This window comes from Bos indicus x Bos taurus, chromosome 11 (genome assembly GCF_003369695.1).
Source record: "Bos indicus x Bos taurus breed Angus x Brahman F1 hybrid chromosome 11, Bos_hybrid_MaternalHap_v2.0, whole genome shotgun sequence".
Classification (NCBI taxonomy): Eukaryota; Metazoa; Chordata; class Mammalia; order Artiodactyla; family Bovidae; genus Bos; species Bos indicus x Bos taurus.
In genome coordinates this window covers 71,463,731-71,483,450 of record NC_040086.1, presented here as the reverse complement: position 1 = coordinate 71,483,450, position 19,720 = coordinate 71,463,731, and the positions used below count along the sequence as shown (strand labels likewise).

General features: G+C 37.7%; 1 protein-coding gene across 4 annotated transcripts in view; it reads left to right on the top strand.

Annotated features, from left to right (window-relative positions):
• BABAM2 (BRISC and BRCA1 A complex member 2) overlaps positions 1-19,720 on the top strand; it is a 478,108-nt gene that overhangs the window by 77,367 nt on the left and 381,021 nt on the right. For all 4 annotated transcript variants that reach the window (XM_027555768.1, XM_027555767.1, XM_027555772.1 and 1 more), the window contains one exon: positions 19,443-19,519. In XM_027555768.1, the coding sequence (XP_027411569.1) occupies positions 19,443-19,519 (77 nt within the window). The remainder of the gene's footprint in view (positions 1-19,442; positions 19,520-19,720) is intronic.

Sequence of the window (19,720 nt, the reverse complement as noted above, 5' to 3'; positions counted from 1 at the left end):
AGACTGCGTTGATTGTTGGGAATTCCTTATGGGATGGCCGAAAATTTCATCCTGCTAGTCAGAAAGGACATGCAACTTAAAACTTATGACTTGTATATTTTTGGAATTTCCTGTTAATTCCTTTGGACTTTGACCATTGGTAACTGAAATCTTGGAAAGGGGAACTGCATTTAAGGGGGGACTTGTTGTTATTGTTGTTTAGTCACTAAGTCATGGCTGACTCTTTTGTGACCCCATGGACTGTAGCCCACCAGGCTCCTCTGTCAATGGGATTTCCCAGTCAAGAATACTGGAGTGGGTTGTCATTTCCTTTTCCATTAAGGGAGACTCTATATGTATTATATCCATCTTTGTACTTATTTGTGTAAGAAATGAAAGAACATGTAAGTCAGGAAAGAGAGTTCTGGGGACCAAAATAGTTCAAATGGAGAATTGAGAGTCCAGGTAGATTGGCAGAATTGCAGAGGTATCAGATCTTTAATCATGAGTTCAGGATGCAGTAGGCCACTACTTCAGGAGTGGAGGCCTAGGATTTAGACTTGAGCGATACTTGCTTTAGACTTTCTAAAACATTGTGACTTGCTGCCACAGATTCTGCCAGCAGTCATATTATAAGATTGGGTGATTTCCTTCAAACTGGATCTCAAATTACTTAATATCTTTTTAAAAGGAATGAATCCAAGAACATGTTGGAACTACATCTGGATACAAATGAAGTAGTGTTACAAATTCTGAGCAGTCAGATAATCTGATGATAAATTATAAGCAATGAGCTATATTGATATTACTGTCAGTTTAGCAGAGATATCAAAAGAACACTTGGCAAGGAATAAATTAATAGTGTTTGTTACTATAGTGGGAAAACCAAAGTGAGTGGAGGGACTGGGGGACTTCAAAGTAAAGCAGTTTATCTTTATAATCAAAGACCTTCAGCATTTAATAAAGGATATTTAGCTAAATGTTTCTCAGTTGTCTTTGGTGAAGGACTAGAATTTTAAAAAGCTTCCAGTCTATCACCAAGTCCTACTTTTATAAAATATAATAAAAAGGAATTAGTAAAAAAATGAAATTAAAAAAGACACATGAAATACAAGGCATGGCTTTTTTTATGTTAAACTCACCAGACTTAAAACTGCACTTGTAAATTGTTATAAAATTTTCCAAATTCTTACCCTCAGTATCTATTCTTGTCTCATCATGGATTAGTAATAGTTTGTAGTCTAGTACTGGTCCATGGGTCTCACTTTGAGTATCACTGTTCAGGGGGTTTCTGCATTGTAACAGTCTAAGAACTGGCCTTTTCAGAATTCTGAGCGGTGAGACGGTGGTACACTAGTGATAAGTAATTGCTAGCTACACATGGGATAATCTGAGATAATTTTTTTTCCTTTTTAAACAAATACAATAGAAAAATATGGTAGGAGGTTGTAAGAATGCAGACTTCTTTCAAAATTACTAAAGTTTTCAATTAGTGGGTCAGTGAAAACTGAGAGCATCCTTACTTTATTTATGTTTTCTGCATATAGACCAAAGAAGCATGACTTTTGATTAAGGAGAGAATGTTTACAATATAGTTCTTTTTTGGGAAACCTTCTTACTTTATTCCTGTACATTTTAAAGACTTTTTTTTTTCTTTTTGCTTTTTGCCTGTTAAAGCTATGTATAGATTTATATTTTCTAAGTAGGTAAACATCTTAACACTATGCCAGTGACTTGGGTGGTAATTCAGTTTTTCTCTCCTTGTAACTGATGAAGGTTTTTATTGACTGGGCTAGGCACATTTTGGAGAAGGCAATGGCACCCTACTCCAGTACTCTTGCCTGGAAAATCCCATGGGCGGAGGAGCCTGGTAGGCTGCAGTCCATGGAATTGCGAAGAGTCGGACACAACTGAATGACTTCACTTTGACTTTTCACTTTCATGCATTGGAGAAGGAAATGGCAACCCACTTCAGTGTTCTTACCTGAAGAGTCCCAGGGACAGGGGAGCCTGGTGGGCTGCCGTCTATGGGGTCGCACAGAGTCGGACACGACTGAAGCGACTTAGCAGCAGCAGCAGCAGCAGACACATTTAATCAATTTTTATTACACTATTTTTTGTTAAAATGTTAACATTTGCTATTTCAAGTTCGTTTAATGTAGTTCATGGTAGAATTTGTTTCTTTATAAAAACTTAATATAGTTGTAAAGAGAAAAACAAATATATTAATGCATATATGTGGAATCTGGAAAAATGGTACAGATGAAAGTATTTGCAGGGCAGAATAGAGACGCAGATGTGGAAAACAGTCGGGTGGACATGGAGGGGAGAAGAGGGAAATGAACTGGGAGATTGGGGTTGATGCATGTGCACTGCCGTGTGTAAAACAGGTGGCTGGTGGGATCCTGCTGTATAGCACAGGGAGCTGAGCTATAGCGCAGAGCCATGCTCTGTGATGGCCTTGATGGGTGGTATAGGGGGCAGGGAGGGAGGTCTAATAGGGAGGGGCTGTATGTATACATATAGCCGATACACTTTGTTGTACAGCAGAAACTTACATAACATTGTAAAGCAACTATATCCCCCCCACCCCCCGCCAAAAAAAAAAAAAAATTAAGAACTGGTGTTGGCTTTGGGGTCATATTATAGTTTAACATTACCTTAATCTAGTCTGGAGTTAATAGAATTTAAGGATTGGAGGCATTAAACCCTAACATCCACCATGTGTTCTATTAGCCCCTCCTGATGCTTCCTTGCTAAATACCTACTCAGGCTGTTCCTTAGTATCTCCAGTCACAGGAAATCTCGAGTCCCAAGGCTACTCACTGGGCACCTGTGCTGTTAGAAAGTACTTTTGTGTCACTTCTGCTTACTGACACACAGTAAGGAACGAACTTAATCAGTCCTCCACGTGACAGCACTTTGAATAAAGGAAGGTAGCTGTCGTGTATTGTATTCTTCTCTTCTGTAGACTGGCATATAACCTCTGCTTATACCCTATGATTTGTGTCCTTTTACCATTCTTGTTAGCTTTTCTGAAAGTGATCCAGTTAATCTCTCTGCTTCTTAAAGTGTAACACCTAGAACTGAGTGACTTGTTCGATGGATAGCTTTGACTGCTGTGTAGTATAGTACTGTTGTCTTCATTTTTCTGGAAGCTACATTCTTGGAGGTTGTTTTGGATAGAGCTTTGGTAGCAAACCGTTTGGTAGGTTGTAATCCATTGGTGTGTTATAAAATCATGTTAGTGGGTCTTGATCCATATTTTAAAAAATATCAAATACGATAGAATTGAATAAAAAATTTCAGTGCATTTCGTGTAGTATTATAGCAAAAAAATTTTCAATTTATGTAGACACATACACACTCTTGTGTACACTTGTATGTGTACATACTCAGCACATGTGTGTGTATTGGGTGGTGGTATAAAGTGGTGACATGTAAGTTTCTTATTGTGTGTCAGAAACGTGTGTATGTCTCTGGTCTTGACTTGAGGCTTTCTTCCTTGCCTCTCTCTGAGGGCTGCTTCCGGTCTCTTCTGGCTCTGCCACCACTTAGATCTTCCAGCTGATACTCTTTGTTCTGCCATGGGCCCTGCTGTGCAACCTGAGGGGCATCCTGGGCTCCATTTGAATTGGCACCTGGAGAAATCCCAGCTCTGATTCAGTCTCTGCACAGTGGGACTACTTCTGATAACTTTTGTCTGTAGATTAAAGAAGGCGTAGTAATGAGGTGAGGGGGTACACTGAAGGTTTTTTAGGTGGTTGCTTTAAATTCTAAAAATTATTGCCCAAGTGAAATTAAGGCTTTAATGAAAATAATGTTTGAGACAATCTTTCCTTCTCCATATTTTTGATTTTGCAGTTGTGCAGAACTGTTTTGCAGTACTTTTAATGGTGAGTACTTATTCTGTGCCAGAATCTGTTCTAAGTACTTTATCTGTATCATGTCAGTGGATCCTCATAACAACTCCATGAAGTGACTGTCATCCCCCTTTTACAGATGAGGAAATTGAGGAAGAGACAGACTATTTAACTCACACAAGGCTTTACAATTCATGGTGTTTAACTGTTATATCCCTGATGGCAAGCTAAGGAAAAAATCCTCTAAAACAACCTAACAATGTAAAATACATGGATAGTGTGTTTATCCCATTGCCCTGTAGTTCTTGATACATTTATATTAATATTACTAAGTCTTCTCATAATCACTTAGAAGAATTTGAGAATTAAAATTTTTTTTCATCTTTAGAAAGCACCTCTCACCAACAGTACTGGGAATCCTTTAATGACACTGCAGTCTGTTAATTCCCCCGCTTCCCTTCTTCTCTGCTCTCCCATTCTATCCTCCATTTTTATCTCTGCCTTGTCTGTCTCCACTGCAGTTCACTCTTCTACTTTTTGCTTGTTGTTTTTTCTTCTCTCTGTCCCCTGCCAGTTTCCCATCTGTTTTTTTCTGTACCTTCCCTTTGCACTGTTCATGTTCACTCAAATTTATTTATTTTTTATTAGAAAAGCATATATTGAGCAGCTAGTAAGTGTAAGGCACTGTGGAGATACAAACATAAATAAAATGAGCATCATGGAAAATCAGTGAGAGAAAGATCAAGGCTCTGCTGGTTCATTCCCTTGAGAATCTGAACCACTGCAGCCTGCCAAGATAAACACTCTCCAGTCCTTTCTTGTAAGGAGCAGGAATTGAGATTGAGATCTAGATACATAGGATATAAATGATACAGAATATAAAGCCGAGTTCCGAGAATAGGGAATACATCCATTTAGGTCATGTTTGGGGTCAAGGATTGAAAATGGTGGCATAAAACTGTTATAGGAATATTTTTATTGAACAAATTAAAAGTGTTTAGTGTAAAAACTGCTTTTTCTAAATTTATGTTGTATAGTACATTAAATGTAAAGGAGTAGTATGTAAGTTGGCCTTGTCCCTGGGGATTTCTTATTTTTTTTTTTTTAGTGTAAGAATTAACGGCATTTTCACAATTGGAATAAGAATCTGTCTAGGACATTTATGTAACTTATTTGACTTTGACATGACCTTGAAGTGTGCTTGTCATCTCTGGCTCCACTTGCTCACCTGTACTATATATGCAGTAGTTATCAGGTACCTCCTGTGTGTTGTCGGGTATGCTGCTGAGCACTAAGGGATCAAAGTTTTAATGTACTCTAGTTCATTATAGAGCTTTTATTCTAGCAGACTATTTGTGTCTTTGGTTTTGCCCTGTTAAGGACACTTGCTGGTAGGTATTTTTCCTTCCTCTGTCTTGATCAGACCCAACTTATTCTTTGAGGCCAGTTATATTCCAGTGAACCTTCTTTGATTACTTCTGCTGAAAGTGGTTTCTCTGCTCCCTCAGCTTCTATTGTGTTTATTTTCTTTAGCCACTAATTTGGCAATTAATCATGTTAATTGCTTTGTGACTTGTATCTATTGTTGTCTTGAGTTGTTATTTAAGTTGTGCCTTGTTTGACTTTCACAGATTTGATTTTTGTCTTCTGATTACAGTTCAAGGTTCTTGAGGAGAGAGACTCCTTTCTGTAACTTACAGCAGTGATCTTGTTCAATCATGAACCTCAAATAATTTGATTATGAACCCCTAATACATGCAAGTTTATTTAATTATAAAGCATGCTTGTATATTATAAAGCAAATATAAAAAAGAATGATATATCCACTCTATATATAAAATAGATAATCAACAAGACCTACTATATAGCACAGGGAACTCTACTCTGTATTCTGTTATAACTTTTGTGGGAAAGAATCTAAAAAAGAATACCTGAAACTAACAATACACTGTAAATCAACTATACTCCAATATAAATTAAAAATTAAAAAATGATATAAAATGGAATAAGCATTACTGTAAATGTAATTTATATAGTTGAAAAATTGTTTTTGGCTGTGGTGTGAAAAATGCAGGATCTTAGTTTCCCTCAGTTCAGTTCAGTCGCTCAGTTGTGTCCGACTGTTTGAGACCCCATGAATCGCAGCACGCCAGGCCTCCCTGTCTATCACCAACTCCCGGAGTTTACTCAAACTCATGTCATCGAGTCGGTGATGCCATCCAGCCATCTCATCCTCTGTCGTCCCCTTCTCCTCCTGCCCCCAATCCCTCCCAGCATCAGAGTCTTTTTCAATGAGTCCACCCTTTGCATGAGGCAGCCGAAGTATTGGAGTTTCAGCTTTAGCATCAGTCCTTCCAGTGAACACCCAGGACTGATCTCCTTTAGAATGGAATGGTTGGATCTCCTTGCCATCCAAGGGACTCTCAAGAGTCTTCTCCAACACCACAGTTCAAAAGCATCAGTTCTTCGGTGCTCAGCTTTCTTCACAGTCCAACTCTCACACATCCATACATGACCACTGGAAAAACCATAGCCTTGACTAGACGGACCTTTGTTGGCAGAGTAATGTCTCTGCTTTTAAATATGCTATCTAGGTTGGTCATAACTTTCCTTCCAAGGAGTAAACATCTTTTAATTTCATGGCTGCAGTCACCATCTGCAGTGATTTTGGAGCCCCCCAAAATAGTCTGACACTGTTTCCACTGTTTCCCCATCTATTTCCCATGAAGTGATGGGACCAGATGCCATGATCTTCGTTTTCTGAATGTTGAGCTTTAAGCGAACTTTTTCACTCTCCTCTTTCACTTTCATCAAGAGGCTTTTTCGTTCCTCTTCATGTTTCCCTGGTGGCTCAGAGGTTAAAGCATCTGCCTGGAATGTGGGAGACCTGGGTTCGATCCCTGGGTCAGGAAGATCCCCTGGAGAAGGAAATGGCAACCCACTCCAGTACTGTTGCCTGGAGAATCCCATGGACGGAGGAGCCTCGTAGGCTATAGTCCATGGGGTCGCAAAGAGTCAGACACGACTGAGCGACTTCACTCACTCACTCATCTGCATATCTGAGGTTATTGATATTTCTCCTGGCAATCTTGATTCCAGCTTGTGGTTCTTCCAGCCCAGCGTTTTAACCTGCACCCCCTTGCAGTGGAAGCACGGAGTCTTAACCACTGGACCAAGAGGAAAGTCCCAGGTGTAACACTTTATATTCATGTTTAACAAATACTTATAATTTGATTTGGAGTAAAGAAAATGAGTATTCCCAGTTACAAATTTTTAGAAAACTTACTGGCTCCATAAGAGTTAAGAAAAATTCAATTAAAGAGGAGATGAAGATTATGAAAATAAACTATTTCAAAATGATTTGGTATCATGGGAAAGGAAAATGTGAAGTTGCATATGCAGGTGGCTGTGTTGATCCACTGACAATAAAAAATCCGGCTCAGATTACTGTGATCAGTACTAAGCCTAGACATGGTACACATTCATAGCAGTGGTCAAACTGAGTGTGCATTAGAGTCTCCTGGAGGGCTTATTAAACCATAGATAGCTTAAAACATATTCTTACAACTTAATGAATATTAAAACATGAACGTCTGAGTTACCACTACCCCAGTCAAGAAATAAAATGTTTGGCAATGCCCCAGAAACCCCTTATGTGCCTCTTCCCAGTCACCACCCCATTCTTCCCTCATTGGTAGACCACTGTTCTGACTTTTGTAGTCATCACTTTCTGCTTTCTTTGCACTATTTTTATCAGTATACAAACATTATAGTTTTTTTTTTCTAGTTTTGAATTTCAAATAAATGGAAACACACAGTATGTATTCTCTCTTTAAGCAATATGTTTGTGAGATTTATCCACCTTGTTGCCTGTAGATATGGTTTATTTATTTTATTGGTATATAATATTTCTTTTGATGATTACATCCTAATTTGTCTTCCTAGCTTCCTGAGCTTCCCTGGTAGCTCAGCTGGTAAAGAATCTGCTTGCGGTGCAGGAGATCCTGGTTTGATTCCTGGGTTGGGAAGATCCCCTGGAGAAAGGATAGGTTACCCACTCCAGTATTCTTGGACAGTGAAGAATCTGCATGCAGTGTGGGAGACCTGGGTTTGATCCCTGGGTTGGGAAGATCCCCTGGAGGAGGGCATGGCGACCAACTCCAGTATTCTTGCCTGGAGAATCCCATGGACAGAGGAGCCTGGTGAGCTACAGTCCGTGGCGTCACAAAGACTTAGACATGACAGAGCGACTAAGCACATCCTGTAGCTAATAGGCATTTATATGGTTGTTCAGTTTGAAATTCTAGTTTAGTTGTTCAGTTTGGGGCTATTTTCAAAGATTGCTACTGTTATTGACATTTTTGTATTCTTTGGTGAGGGCTTACCTGGTGGCTCAATGGTAAAGAATCTACCTGCCAGTATAGGAGATATAGGTTCAATCCTTGGGTTGGGAAGATCCCCTGGAGAAGGAAATGGCAACCCACTTTAGTATTCTTGCCTGGGAAATCCCACGGACAGAGGCATGGTGTCACAAAAGAGTTGGACACAACTTAGTGACTAAACAACAAATTCTTTGGTGAGGTGTTGTTGGTGGTGGTTGAGTCGCTAAGTGGTGTCTGACTCTTGCGACCCTATGGACTGTAGCCCACCACGCTCCTCTGTCCATGGGATTCTCCAGGCAAGAATCCTGGAGTGGGTTGCCATGCCCTTCTCCAGGGGATCTTCCCGACCCAGGAATCGAACCCAGGTCTGCATTGCAGGCAGTTTCTTAACTGACTGAGCTGTGAGGGAAGCCCCATTTTTGGTGAGGTATATGTACACATATCAATTGGGATCATTTTAGGAGTAAAATTGCTAGATCGTAGGGTTGTATATGTATTTAGCTTCAATTACTACTGTCCAGTGGTTTTTCAAAGTGGCTGTACCAATTTATACTTCTGCCAGCAGAGTATAAGAGTTCTTGTTTGTCTTCATCCTTGTCAGTACTTGGTTGAGATTTTAATTTTAACTACCGTGATGGGTGTGTTGTGGTAACTTATTGTAGGTTTAAGTTGTATTTTCCTGGTGACTAATTCAGTTAAGCACATTTTCATGTGTTTATTGACCATTTGGATCCCCTTTTATGAAGTGCCCCTTTGAATCTGCTAACTTAGTTGCCATTTTCTTACTGACTATACAGGAGTTCTTTATATATTCTGAATATGAGCTTTAATCAATTTTGTATGTTGTAGATATTGTTTCCCACTCTGAGGGTTGTCTTTCACTGCCTTATGTGTGTGCTAAGTTGCTTCAGTCGTGTCCAACTCTGCGACCTCATGGACTGTAGCCCACCAAACTCCTCTGTCCATGGGATTCTCTAGGCAAGAATACTGGAGTGGGTTGCCATGCCCTCCTCCAGGGGCTCTTCCAGACCCAGGGATTGAACCCACATCTCTTATGTCTCCTGCATTGGCAGGCAGGTTCTTTATCGCTCACACCACCTTCACTCCCTTAATGGTATTTTTTGATGAACAGATCTGTAATAATATTAATGTGATCCTATTTACCCATCTTTTCCTTTATAGTTAGTGCTTTTGGGGAATTTTGTTCACCCCAAGTTCTTTTATTAAAGGTTTTAATTTTGTTTTGGAATATAGCTGATGTTGTAATAGTTTTGGGTGGACAGCAAAGGAACTCAGCTATGCATATACATGTATCCATTCTCCCCCAAACTCCCCTCCTCTCCAGGCTGCCGCATGACATTGAGCAGAGTTCACTGTGCTTTAGAGTAGGTCCTTGTTTGTTCACCCCAAGTTCCTGAAGATATTCTTCCATTATCTCCCTCCATCCCAGGTTATCTTCTTAAAATATTTTTTTTCCTTTTTTTTTTTTTTTCCAACTACAATTTTATTTTATTTTTAAACTTTACAAAATTGTATTAGTTTTGCCAAATACCAAAATGAATCCGCCACAGGTATACATGTGTTCCCCATCCTGAACCCTCCTCCCTCCTCCTTCCCCATACCATCCCTCTGGGTCGTCCCAGTGCACTAGCCCCAAGCATCCAGTATCGTGCATTGAACCTGGACTGGCAACTTGTTTCATATATGATATTTTACATGTTTCAATGCCATTCTCCCAAATCTTCCCACCCTCTCCCTCTCCCACAGAGTCCAAAAGACTGTTGGACTTGATTTTTGTGGAGTGTTATGAGGGTAGGCATTGGGTTTTGTATTTTTCACTGTAAGTATCAATATGTCCAGCTGACCCAGCATCATTTATTGAAAACACTTTTCTTTCCTCACTTCTGTGTAGAGCTACCTTTGTTAGAAATCAAGTGTTCAGGTATGTGAGGGTCTTTCTCTGGACTGTCTCTTCTGTTTATTTGTTCTTTTTGTCTATCTTTGTACCAATATCAGTACTTTAATGATTTATAGTAATTTTTGATAGCCAATAGAGCAGGTTCTCCTACTGAGTTTTTTTCTTATTGTGGTAAAATATCATACAAAATTTACCATTTTAATCATTTTAAGTTTATGTTCAGTAGCATTAAGTATATTGATGTTGTTGTGCGGTCATTGTCACCATCCATCTCTATAACTTTTTCATCTAGCAAAACTGCAACTCTGTACCCAGTAAACACTCTTTCCCTTCTTTCCTCAGCCCCTGGCAACCATCATTCTCTTCTCGGTCTCTCTGACTTTGACTACTCTGTATACTGCACATAAGTGGAATCATACAGTATTTGACCTTTTGTGGCTGGCTTGTTTCACTTAGTGTAGCATTTTCAAGGTTAATCCATATTGTAGCATGTGTCAAAATTTCTTTCCTTCCTAAGGCTACTGAATAACATTCCATTATATGTGTAGACTACATTTTGCTTATCCATTCATCAGTTGATGAGCACTTGGATTGTTTCCACCTTATGGCTATTATAAATAACTCAAGTTTTTCTTAGTCAAGAGAATCTAGTCTATTCTTAGTTCTTAATATTCCATTTACATTTTAGATTCTGCCATTCGGTTCCAGATCAACTTAAGAACTGTTGTCTTTTCATTATGTTTCTTTTAATTTGTGCACATGGTATCTATGTTCTTTTTTTTTTTTTCTTTATTTTCTTCTTAATAATAGCTTTTCTATATAGTGCTCTTGTGCACCTTTTGTGACATTTATTTCTATATATTGATTGTTTGATGTTATTTTTAATGGCATCTCTCTAAAAGTTTTTATTTTTTAACTGACTATTGATGGTATATCGATATACATATACAGTATACAGTTGATTTTGTGTATGTTCTTTGTCTAGCAGCTTTGCTAAACTTGAATGTCATTTCCAGTGATAGATGTGAAGATTTTAAAATGCTTTCTACATAAGGCCATATTACCTACAAATAAGTATAGTTTTATTTCTTCCTTTCCAATGTTTATACCCTTATTTCCTCATATTGCAAACTTTGTACTAGCCAGGATTTCAATTTCAATGTTAAGTAAAAGTGGTAACAAAGGATATCCTTGTTTCATTCTGTCTCAAAGGTAAAAATTTAACATTTTGTTACTAGTATAATGTTGCTGTAAGTTTTTTATAGATGGCTTTTACCATATTAAGGAAGTTTCTTTTTTATCCTTGTTTTCAAAGAGTCTAAAAAAATATGAATGGATATTTAATTTTATCAAACACTTACCCTGAACTTACTGAGATAATCCTCTTAATTTTCTTTACTGTTCTGTTAACAGAGTGAATTAAATGCATATATTAGAAAAGAAGAAAGGTTGAACAGTAATGAGCTAAGCATCTATCTCTAAAAGTTAAAGGATTTCCCCTTGCCTACTTAACTGTTAAAAATAGTATTTGAGCCCATCATTCCTACTGAAATGATATTATAATGTAAACCACATTTTTGCTATAGAACACCTACTAAGATTTAAAAATACTCCCCACTCTAAAGTCAAGTTGAAACCTCTCATTTGTAAATGGAGATACAGCGGAGAAACTGAGAATAACAGTTGATGCCACATGAACTGGCAAACACATATTTTTGAATATTTTAATTTTATAATTTTTAAAACATTCTGGGCTGAGTCACTTATTTTGGTAATGGCATTTTGGATTCCTATGCTATGAGTTACATCCCTCACTTTCTAGTAGGGTTCAGAAATAGATTTTAGACTTTAGAGATGTAGAGGATGTACTTGGTATATCAGGAACATCATATGTCATCAAGTGGGTAGTTGAGTCTCCTAGATAATCATCTGAAACATCTACCTCAGTGTGATTTTGCTGCTTTCTTTTACCAATTTTAATTCATGAGTCTTCTTGTAGAAAGGCCTAAGACTTGCCCTAGTGGGTTTTGATGTAGTCATCTAGTTGTACCATAATTTCCTTCCAAGACTGAAGGTGAAAGATTCTGTGAATCAGAAGTTCAGATACCGCCACAGATAAAATGCCCATTTTATAGATTATTTAGATGGCTGTTAAGATATCCTACTTCAGGCTTCTAGCTTCTTTATTGCTGAATTTCAGTCTGGAAACCATGATAATTTTGAAAGTGCTTTAGTCTGAGTGGAATTTTTGATGTTAGAGTTAATTCAGAGAAAATTAACTCTGTAAAATGAAAATGTGCTGAATATCAACTCACAGTAATTCACTCTAATTTATGACTTAATAGTTATTTAAAATGCAGTTATTGGTCTTTGAACCTGTTTTTGCTTCATATTCACCTGGTATTTTAGGTTGCCAAAGCTGAAGACTTCCTTCTTAGCTGATGTTAAATATTGTTAGTTAAGCACACACGTCATTATCAAGAAAACAGGAAGCTATGTAGGAGAACATGCCAAATGGTGAATTAATAGTTAGAGTAAAGGAAACTGACGTCTACTCAGGGAAGGAACCCTAGACTCATCTACTTTGTTCTTTTTAGGTGGCTTGAGGAATAGAAATGGTTTGTCATTACTTTTTTCCAGAAAGTATGTCAAATAATAGGTTTAGCTTTAAACTGGAAAGCATATATTTTGCATTGTCTTAAAAATGCTGATGTCTTAAAGGTTGTACAATATCTTCATTTAAATTTGTTAAATCAAGATTAATTCTTGGCTGTTACTCAGATCGTGTGAAGTCTTGTGAAATTGCCTACCTTTTCTTCTTTATAGTGAAACTCTCCTTATTTGAGTACGATCTCAGTAATTAGGAACAAGTAATGATTTAAAAAGGATTCAAATCTAAATTTACATTTCACTATTATTTAAAGACTTTGTTGAATAAATCAAGAGTGTCAACACTGCAGCACAGATTTAATCAAATACATTTGTTGAGAAGAATTATAATTCACATTTTTCATTAATTCTGATGGTTTTCTCTTTAATTATTGAGAGACGATTTAGTTTGGTGGTTAAGAAAACGGGCCTTAAAGATGAAAAGAAAATGGGCCTTGGAGCTAGATATCCTGGGCTTGGATCCCAGGTCCGTCACTTACTAGCAAGTTATATAGCTTTTATTTGCCTCAGTTTCCTCATCTGTAAAATGGAGACAATAATAGCACCTATTGCTGAAGGTTGCTGTGGGCTTAAATAATTTAATTAAAGAACTTAGTGCCCTTTGCACAGTATATGCCCAATAAATGTTAGCTGCTATTGTTATTATTTATTTTGAAAATAGAGTAATTTTTAGGTTATGACTTTAAATTCTGAGTTGCACGGACAGTTCTTCAAAGGGAGGACCTTCCACAAAAAGTCACTTTTAACTTTCTCAGAGGTGCAGATGAGAATGGCTTCCCAATTCCAGTTAAATCATTGGTTCTTGCAGGAAAAGAGCACTAGACTGAGAATCAAATTTTACGCAAACCTTTCATTCAGCAAACCGTTACCTCCATGCATAGTTGTTGGACTCTCCATGTCCTCGACATAAGTGCTGCTGGATTCTGAAGATTAGAGATGATTTAAAGATGCTTAGGTCAGGGAGACTAAGATGTGACTAGAGTGCCTTGGAAGTAGTTTCTAATCTGTTGTCTATAAAATGACAATTTTTGAGTTTAGTTGATGATTTCAGTCATCAGTACTGGGTTCGTAGCACTCTGCTGGATTGCTGTACTAAGACATTTTGAAAATGGTAAAGCAGTTCTTGGCACCAAGAATCTTAGAACTGGTAGGAAAAACAAACCAACATTAGAAAATAGATAAAAGATAATATCGAGAGTCATGTGATTAGATGGGAAATAGGAAATTGTAGGGATGATAGTTTGAGAAGATTATTATGCTTAGCATTTTATCATGTCAGTGGTTAGCTCCAATTTCTTAATAAGGTACCAGAGTAAACTGCCTGATTTGATGTTAACTTGAGAGGAACCTTCTTTTTCTCAGAGTACATCATGAGAAATGCTGGGCTGGAAGAAGCACAAGCTGGAATCAAGATTGGCAGGAGAAACATCAATAACCTCAGATATGCAGATGACACCACCCTTATGGCAGAAAGTGAAGAAAAAGAGCCTCTTGATAAAAGTGAAAGAGGAGAGTGAAAAAGTTGGCTTAAAGCCAACATTCAGAAAACTAAGATCATGGCATCCAGTCCCATCACTTCATGGCAGATAGATGGGGAAACAGTAGAAACAGTGGCTGATTTTATCTGGGCTGCAAAATCACTGCAGATGGTGATTGCAGCCATGAAATTAAAAGACACTTGCTTCTTGGAAGGAAAGTTATGACCAACCTAGACAGCGTATTAAAAAGCAGAGACATTACTTTGTCAACAAAAGTCTGTCTAGTCAAGGCTGTGGTTTTTCCAGTAGTCATGTATGGATGTGAGAGTTGGACTGTAAAGAAAGCTTTCGCCGAAGAATTGATGCTTTTGAACGGTGGTGTTGGAGAAGATTCTTGAGAGTCCCTTGGACTGCAAGGATATCCAACCAGTCCATCCTAAAGGATATCAGTCCTGAATATTCATTGGAAGGACTGATGGTAAAGCTGAAACTCCAATACTTTGGCCTCCTGATGCAAAGAGCTGACTCATTTGAAAAGACCTTGATGCTGGGAAAGATTGAAGGCAGGAGGAGAAGGGGACAACAGAGGGTGAGATGGTTAGGTGGAATCACTGACTCATGTCTAATGAGTTTGAGTAAACTCTGGGAGTTGGTGATGGACAGGGAAGCCTGGCGTGCTGTAGTCCATTGGGTCGCAAAGAGTTGGATACGACTGAGTGACCAAACTGAACTGAACTGAAGTGTCACTTGGGAATTCCCACATGCATAATCTTTTTAAAAGGGAGCTCAACACCCTTTGTTTTCTTACCTGTTAAACTTTAAAATAGTGAATCCCCAGTATAATGAGGTAATTAGAATTTAGTGGAAGATACATTTTTAGAGCATGGTTCATCCCCAAACCCTTTTTATGTTATAATGGTAAGATAATGTCTTTTTGTTCTTGTTGTTGCTGTATTCCCAGCTTCTAGCACACTGCTTGATGTGTAGTCGACACTCAAGAAATATATTTGAGAGAGCATCCTGCAGTGATCCAGTTAACGTTAGGCCTCTATACTTTCATTGCTGAGGGCATGGGTTCAGTTCCTAGTCAGAGAACTAAGATCCCACAAGCCTCCACTTGGTGTGGCCAAAAATGAAAAAAAAAGTAAGAAAACAAAAATATCGTTGAAAGGCAAATTTGAAGTTACATTTGAATTATCAGCAATTTCTAAGTCATTAAAATTATTTTATTATTAAAAGATACTGGTCTTTTTAAACCTTAGATCTAACTATGTTAGGGCAAGTTGCCATTATGCAAATATAATTTTAATGAAGTTAGTAGCTTCTTACTTACTAGCTTTTTCATACTTGGGTAAGGAGATGTCTTTCTAGGAGAATGAACTTGCGTATTGTATTAGTTCTCTGTTAACTGCATTTGACCGCAACTTCATAGGAGACCTTATGCCAGAGTTGCCCTGCCAAGCCATTCCTAAACCCTGACATGTGAGAAACTGTGAGAGATAATAAATATTAGAAATGTCATGTTTTGTGATATCATAATATAAAGAGTTTCATACATCTCATTTGAAGACTGTTCATCGGTAAATCACCCTGCCTTATTTCCTTTTGAAAAGGAGTGAGGCACTTTAGAAGAAAAAGATAAATCAAGCCATCATAGCCAAGTTTCCTGAGTCAAGATATAAAAGAATATGTTTAGCTTTAAAATATTTAATTGTAGAATAGTTCATGTTCATTATTAATCAAAACAATGCAGAAGGTCATTGAAGAAAGTTCTAAGGATCACCCCAAATCCTACTACATTTGGTGATGCTCTTTTTGAAACCTGTTTTTGTACATGGACATAAGCACACTTAGATCTTTCTTTTCCATATGTGGAACCTTTCTTTTCATCTGTGTTTTTCAGTATTTTTTAACCCAAACGTTTTTTTTTTATTAATTGAAAAACTATTGGCCTCCTTGAGTATGGTTTGAAATTTCACAGTAAATTAAACATGACCAAAACCAGTTTTAGACGGAGGTAATTTAAAAACAAAACAGTTTAATCTTAAATGAACCATTAGGTAAGATGACATTGGCTTGTTTCCCATCAAGCTGTTTATCCTAAGAAATATGGAAGACAGCATAACAAGATATTTTAAATAATTTGCTCAATGTTTCCTTGGAGGAGAAGCTGAGTGCTGTTTAGGAGAGAGAGACAGCTTAGCCTTTCTTCTCTGCTCCCTTGAATAGTTTGGTTCTTGGCCCCAAATTTGTGTATACCTCTCAGCCAGACAGAAGCCCTGCAGTTAACTGGAGATTAGCTGATGTAACCCATGTATAGTCCTGCTTGAGGACTTTTACCCCTGCCACCATCCCCACTAAGTAAGTGATCTTTCCAACAATAGACAGGGCTCTTTTTTGATGAGTTTTTCTTCTATCTTCTTTTGTGTGTGTGTGCTGCTTTAGTGGCTCTTTTAGAATGGCTATCCCTCCCATGGATCTGCCTCTGTTTCCCGGAAGAATTGGCTGTCAGCTGACACTCAGCTCTTGACTTCCCTTCTCCCTCAGCTTGCTTCTCTCCTAGTTGTCCCCGTTGAGTAAATCCTCTCGTCTCCATTGCCCCTAGTCTTTCCCCAGCCCAAGGGCCCAGCATCTTTCTTGCCTGTAGTGGATTTGTCTCTGGTTGCCTGGTTTCTCTTTTACCTTTTCACAGTCCCCTTTTCCATACAGTGTACTGGATAATCTTTTAAAAACATAGACTCAGATAATAATACTCCTCCTAAAACCCTCCTTTGTACTCAGAATAAAACCTGAATTAATCGCCACCGCTTCCGTGGCTCTGCGTGGTCTGTCCCTTGTGTATCTCTTGTCCTGATCTTTTGCTGTTCTGATCTCCTGCCGTCACTCTGCTCTAGCGGCATTGCCCAGACTTAGCAAGATCCCTTCCCCCAGAAATACCCAACTTGTTCCTGCCTTCACGCCTTTGCACCAGCTGTTTTCTCTGCCTGGAATGCTCTTCACCAGAACTGTGCATGGTTGGCCCCTTTGCATTATTCAGGTTTCAGATTTCACCACCTCCAAGGGTCTTTCCCAGTCTTCCAGCATCCTGTGGCTCCTGTTTTATTGCAGCTCCCTGTTTTATTTTCTTCATCACATTTAGCAGTCTTAAACTATCTTTGCACATTTGTCGCTTCTTTTTATTTTTTAAATCATTTCTCCTTCCCTTGCCAGAATTTAAGTATCATGAGACTGTAGCTCTTGTCTATCTTGTCCACCCTCTATTCCTAAGACGTGGAGCAATGTTCAGTCAGTCTTAGCTAAGTGAAAAGAATCAGTGAGTGAATCACTCAGATGGAGAAATGTATTTTTTTCTGCCCTGAGGTGGCTGGGACCAGCCATTCAAGTAGAAAAGGAGGAAGGTGAAAAGGCAGAGCACAAAGACACTTTCCTAGTCCTGGTTTAAGCCTAAAGTGAATAATATAAAGTGTGGCACCACAGTGACTGTAATTATTTCAAAATTTAATTCACATAGTAGAAGGATGAATTTATTCAAATTAGAATCAGATTAATCTTGAGGATTTCCTGTACTACTAATAACTTCAGTCATTAAGTGATGTAGGTGATTTGATCTTCAAGCCTCCAAAGACACTTGATTGTATGGTTATTTGTTAAATTATTTAAAAACATTGTTGAATATAATGTAAGAGAAAAAAATTCTTAGTGTTGCTTGTAGAGTCATTTCTGTCATTAGATTATACTTCATATTTTATAATGTTAGTGTTTAAGTGTTTTCCATAAGTGTTTTCAAAGAACTACTATGTTGTAGGCTAGAAAAGATGTTACTATGAGAGAGAGATTTTAGTACCTTTAATAAAATGTGCCCCAAAGAATTTTTTATATTGAAAGGTAAAGGAGACTGTGATCTTAAAACTTGTAAAAAAAAATTAAAGTAAGTTACTCTGTAATTACTAGTGCCGTTTTGTTGTTTAGTTTATAAACTAATGTTTTTATTGACCCCTAAGGATAAAGAGGAATACTCGACCTGGTGTGCGTGCGCTCAGTCACTCAGTCTGGTTTATGCTAAATATGTTAAAGTTTCTGTCTACTTTTCTCTTTCACATTTATAGGGTTTTGGGAAAAAGTAATAGTAAATCTCATATGAGCTCTGAGTTAGTGTTTTTAGAGTCAGCACTTCTCAAATTTCGTTTCACGTGCCGGTTGCCTTTCACAGTGGCCGTCTAGGGAAGTGGCACATTTGTTCCAACAGTGCTTCCTTTCCTTAAACCACTTAGGTAGGTTCTTTTTCAGAAATGTTTCATAGGCAGTTTTGGAATTCTGAAAAAAATCCTTCTTACTCTACCAATGAAATACTTTGCTTATTTTTTTGACTAAATGAAGACATACAACTTCCTCAACTGACTTCATATTAATATTTTATTAATTTATGAAGCCAATATTGCTGTTACACAGTTGAAGTTATGACTCAGAAGATCATGAGAGAGAGTTTACAAAGTAAATCTGTGTAAAGAACAAAGAACATTGTATAACCTTGCGAAGTAATAGATTTAAAAATAAAACAACAAGCTGTTGAGACCTGGGTGACTAACTCACCCACCCCCCCCTTTAAATTTGCATTTTATCTGAAACTGAGTGCAGAGCATTGTGCTCTGCTACAGATATAAGTTATGGGGTGCCAAATCTAGAGGAAGCGCCTTGTTTTCGGGGAAAGAGAGAAAACCATCTGGTACCAGAAAAAGGCCAAAAGTGGGCTCTTTTTAGTACTAACTGAGTGAAAACTAAGAGTCTATATATAAAATATGACCATAAAACTACGCTTCTTTTACAATTCTTGGCATCAAAGACTACAGACCTGTTTTGGATCATGTACCTGTTTTCAAAGTTGAGATACACTTCTTTGAGAGAAGTAGCTGAAGCAGTGTTGGTATTTAATGTTAGAAGGCATATAGGTTTTCTTGTGAGATAAACGAATTATTTCTTTGAACACAGGTCTTATTTTGCCTTAGCCTCCATGACCATTAAGGGCTTTTATTTTGGTCTATAAGTCAGTGTTTTAATCACTGGTCTGTAAGGATTACTTTTAATTAACTTTATTTAATATTATAAATATGTGGGGTTTTGAGAAATGTTTTTCATTTCTTTCTTTTTTAAAAAGCTGCACGTCATTGACTCCTGGACCCAACTGTGACCGATTTAAGTTGCATATACCATATGCTGGAGAGACATTAAAATGTAAGTAAATGATGACTGTTTTACTGAAAATGTAGATTACAGTGCTAGCTATTGGACTTTGTGCTTTAGTGTTTTTATTTCTGGCTTTTAAGTGTTATCTCGTAAGATATCAATCAGAAGGATTTACCATTTTTTGAAAATTTGTCTTTTAGTCCTAGTTCTAGTCAAAGTAAGACAGTTGGCAGGCAGTAAGTTGTGGTC